We start from the raw sequence: 4,466 nt of genomic DNA, 5'->3' as shown, positions 1-4,466 counted from the left end.
AGTGACTTGCAGGTACAACCACATTTTTTCTCTCAATCGTCCCGAAGTTCAAGCCTCACAGTTGCTGGCCACTTGTTCTGCTCGTAAAGATCACATATATACATCAAAGTGTCAAATTTAAGATTGTGACACATACACAACATTTTATCGCATATCCATATAAGAAAATCCACTGTTGAATTGATAACTATTATAATATAAATCGAGTTTATAAAATTTTACGTCCATTAAAAGTCATTTGACTTCTCACTCGTATAGCTATTATTAGTATTATTTCATTTGAAATCTATTTTATTGTATTTAAAATTTTTCATGAGGAAAAACATGTTTTAAAAAAAAAAGTGCTTTATTTAGATATTTATCAAATTCCAGTTTAAAATACAATTCAAATATAAGGACATTATATTGAATTTTATTTCTACCTACACTGTTGATATTGAATTTTGTGTCTTAGGAATATATTTAAAAGAGAAACACATAATGTAAAACTTAAGAGAATCAATGGAGAGAGAAGAACCTAACGAATGTAATGTGTGTCACTTTCTCCTTCCTTATGCTATTTATTTAACATTCTTTTTTCTTTCATATTGGACTGCTGTAGCATCATCACCACCTCACTCACTCTATCAAACCACACTTGTCCCTCCCCCCTCACTATTAAAATAATACTACTATGCTAATAGTGCGCTTAATAATTTTAATAATAAAATTGTACACAAAACTTAGCATATACTAATTTAATCATATGTTTTCCAGCAAATTGTGGCTGTCTTCAATGTTAGATCTCTCTTCACTCACTCTCTACTCTCTACTCTCTTCTGCAACTTCACATGTTTTAATAATTTTTGAAAAACTTTGAACAATCAACAACAACCTTAATTATTTGTTCAACACCAACGTCTTTTTTTCTCTATGTTTTCATTACATATTTTGTAACGTTTTTTACTCTATTTACTACCATCTTTGACTTGGCTTCTTCCTTTGCAACTGCTTTTTCTTTTTTCTTTCTTTTTATTATTTTATATATATATAGCTTTGCCTTATGGGCGTTTCTCTTCTCTATTCTTCATTGCAGCCTTTTTCTTTGTGCTTTTGAATACATATTTCCACACCAAAAAATAAAAATATTTGTTTTTTCATCTAAATCAAATTCTATTATGTTTTGTTCCTATGAATTCTGATTAACCTCTCTCAGGATGTGATGGCTTTTGGTTTCGGTGCTTGGAGTTTCTTCATCTGGTGAGAATGAATCATTTCTTATAGATTATATATCAATGATTATATAAGTTTCTTTTCTTGCATATCTTATTCTACATGTGAGTAAATTTATTTGAGTTTAGTCATTGATTCATTTCATAGTTTTTTTTCATGCAAGAAAAAAAATCTGTTTTGAAATAGTAATTATTATAACTTATTAGCAGTCTCGCCCTTTGCAGGGCTAAGACTGCTTACATATATTCTACTCATAGCCTATCTGATGCGAGGCAGAGATCTGATGTCTCTGCCTCGCCTTAGTTGTAACTTATTAACCTATGAAGGAGTTTTTAGGTTTTGATTTACGCATCTGTGTTTTGTTTGTTCCATCTTATATCAAAGAAGAAACTTTGTTGATGTTGATGTTGATTTTGTTTGAATTTTCTTTCTGATGTCACAGGCAATTGATAATAAGTTGTTAGAGGATTTTGGAGAATTAAGAAACAGAAAACAAGAAAAAAAAAACATTTTCTTGTGAATGGTCTATTATGACTAATAAAAAAGCATTACCAGTTCCGAATTTTGGTAGTGACTTTTGCATTAGTTACCATAATTCTTTGTTACAAAAGAGGAGAATTATGGAAGTGTTACCACCCTCCGATGGCAACGGTTCCTCGACAGAAGAGAAACCTTTACCTCAGGATGCAGATTATAATCTTAGTCTCAGCGACGAGCTAGAGACGTCGATCTTGGCGAGATTTCCGAGATCGCAGCACTGGAAACTATGTTTTCTAAACAAGAGATTCTTGAGTCTTATGAGAAGTGGTGAGATATATAAAATAAGGAAAGAGTTAGGACTCAAAGAACCTTCTGTTTTCATGTTAGCTAGCGGCGAAAGCAATTGGTGGGGTATGGATTGGCCTTTCATCTCAAGCAGGAAGTTACCAAGGATTCAATCAGATTACAGCTTTGAGTTTGGTGATAAAGAATCCTTTTGTGCAGGGTCGCAGTTACTGGTTTCGGGGAAAGAAATCGACGGTGCTGTTATTTGGAGATATGATTCAGAAACTAATGAATGGTTTAAAGGTCCATTCATGATTAATCCAAGGTGTCTTTTTGCTTCTGCTAGTTCTGGCAATTTCGCTTTCGTTGCAGGCGGTTTAACGAGCACTTATAGCGAAATATTGGATACAGCTGAGAAATATGATTCCAAGACCAAAATTTGGAAGCCTTTGCCAAAGATGAATAAGAAGAGAAAATTCTGTTCTGGTTGTTTCATGGACAAGAGATTCTATGTTATTGGTGGACAAGATGAGAATCGAAATGATCTAACTTGTGGCGAGTTTTTTGACGAAAAGACAGACACATGGAACTTGATTCCTGATATGTTGAAAGATATTCCGGTTTCGGATTCGCAGTCTCCGCCTCTTATAGCTGTTGTTAATAATGAGCTTTACACACTTGATGCTTCTTCTAATGAGTTGAAAGTTTATGTCAAAGGGATCAATAAGTGGAAGAAATTAGGTGTTGTTCCTGTGAGAGCCGATGAACAAGGTGGTTGGGGCGTCGCTTTTAAGTCGCTCGGGGATGAGTTGCTTGTTATTGGCGCGCCTTCGGTCTCGAATAAAGAACGTGTGCTGGCGATTTATACTTGTTGTCCTGATCCTGATGTTGAGATATTGAAGTGGAAGCAAATTGAATGTGGGAGTGTTCAGCTTAATCATTTTATTAGGAATTGTGCTGTGATGATGGGAAGTACTTGAAGCATAACGCACTAACACTTTAGATCGAAGACGTGTCTGTGTCTGTATCCGTGTGTCAGAGTTTCATAGAGGTTGAAAGATGAAGGCAATCTCAAAATAAAATTTGGAGGGTTTATTTAGTCTAATGTGGAGGTGTATTTAGATGAAAATTATGTGTTTCTTTTTATTTGATCTTTGTTTGTAACGTTTCATTTGGGGGTTTATCTTTCTGACAAAACTTGTTAGGAAGAATATGTTGTTTGTGAAGAAAATCAGATAATGATATTCTCAAATGCTAATTTTTCATCTATTATTCTGATGTGTTGATTTTGTTGTTTATGTCATGTTTTAAAATAATGTTATAGAATAATACCTAATTTGATCATTTGATTGAGTAGTATTATATCAAAATGTTTACTTTGCTCCCATTTGTTTTATCATGTCAGAACTAATGTATCCAACTAAAGAAGAAAGAAACTTCAACTTTATATGCATTCTATATTTTTTGTATTTTATTACACATTTCTTTAAAAGTTTAATTGGTTTACACACTTGCATTGTATTGAATTAGCTTAAATCCAATTAGATAGTAATCCCCCAAATTTGAGAGAATCACAATGAATTTGTATGTTTAGAAACTATATTTGAACTTAAGAGTTTTAGTAAAGTTAGAAGAGGTTATTGTTGTCTCATTCAAAATGTTCTTGAAAGTTGGATAGATCCAATTGAAATGTGAAAATATTTTAATTTTTTAAATTGAACATTTTAATTTTTAAATTTGGTATGTATTGATGATCAAAAGTGTTTATTGCATTATTTTAAACATTAATTATTGAATTCTTGCATAAACTCAATTGGATAGGCCCAATTCGAAGTGAGAACATAATGGACTGGTTTTGTTTTATAATAGGGAGGCCCATGGTTTAAAAGTTTCTCAATAATTTATAAACTAATTTTAAAAAAATATATGTTTTACCAATGTAAGACTAAAATTGTTATGTATTGATGATCAAAAGTTTTTATTACATTTTTCCAAAATTAATTATTTAATTATTGCATAATCTCAATTAGATAGGCCCAATTCAAAGTGAGAACATAATGAACTGATTTTGTTTTGATGAGAATTGTTTTTTCCACCCTAAGCATTGCTCTTTTACTTTAGTGAAAAATCAAAACTATTTTTATAATTCGAAAATATATCTTCGGACGTACCACATTCACATTCGTTTTTTAGTCAAATTTTAAGACTATGACAAAAAAATAATACAGAAATGCATTTATGTATAAGTTAAAGAGTTCCATCTCCGAACTCATTTTTAATCAAATACGCGATAGTGTCTTTTCTCCTTCCTCACTTCTCAAAATACTTTAAAAACTCAAACTCTCCAAACCTCTTAATTCTCAAATTCTCTTAACTCACATACTCTTAAACTCATTTTCAACACACTTCGAAGTTTCTACCGTCAATGTCCAATTAGGGTGGGCAATTTGACTCAGGCCCAGTGGGTATCTGCAAAATTACCCACAACG

At 32.1% G+C, this 4,466-nt stretch overlaps 1 protein-coding gene across 1 annotated transcript; it reads left to right on the top strand.

The window, feature by feature from the left end:
• The first annotated feature begins 599 nt into the window (after nucleotides 1-599).
• On the top strand, nucleotides 600-3,249 carry LOC131638716 (F-box/kelch-repeat protein At3g27150-like). Its single transcript, XM_058909276.1, has 2 exons — nucleotides 600-1,239; nucleotides 1,655-3,249. Exon 2 carries the CDS (start codon nucleotides 1,743-1,745, stop codon nucleotides 2,955-2,957), a length of 1,215 nt encoding a protein of 404 aa, XP_058765259.1. The 5' UTR covers nucleotides 600-1,239; nucleotides 1,655-1,742; the 3' UTR covers nucleotides 2,958-3,249.
• The last annotated feature ends 1,217 nt before the right edge of the window (nucleotides 3,250-4,466 follow it).

Source organism: Vicia villosa, unplaced genomic scaffold (assembly GCF_029867415.1).
Source record: "Vicia villosa cultivar HV-30 ecotype Madison, WI unplaced genomic scaffold, Vvil1.0 ctg.002392F_1_1, whole genome shotgun sequence".
NCBI classification, from domain to species: Eukaryota; Viridiplantae; Streptophyta; class Magnoliopsida; order Fabales; family Fabaceae; genus Vicia; species Vicia villosa.
The sequence above is the reverse complement of the archived record's forward strand: the minus strand, read 5'-3'. Positions and strand labels throughout refer to the sequence as shown.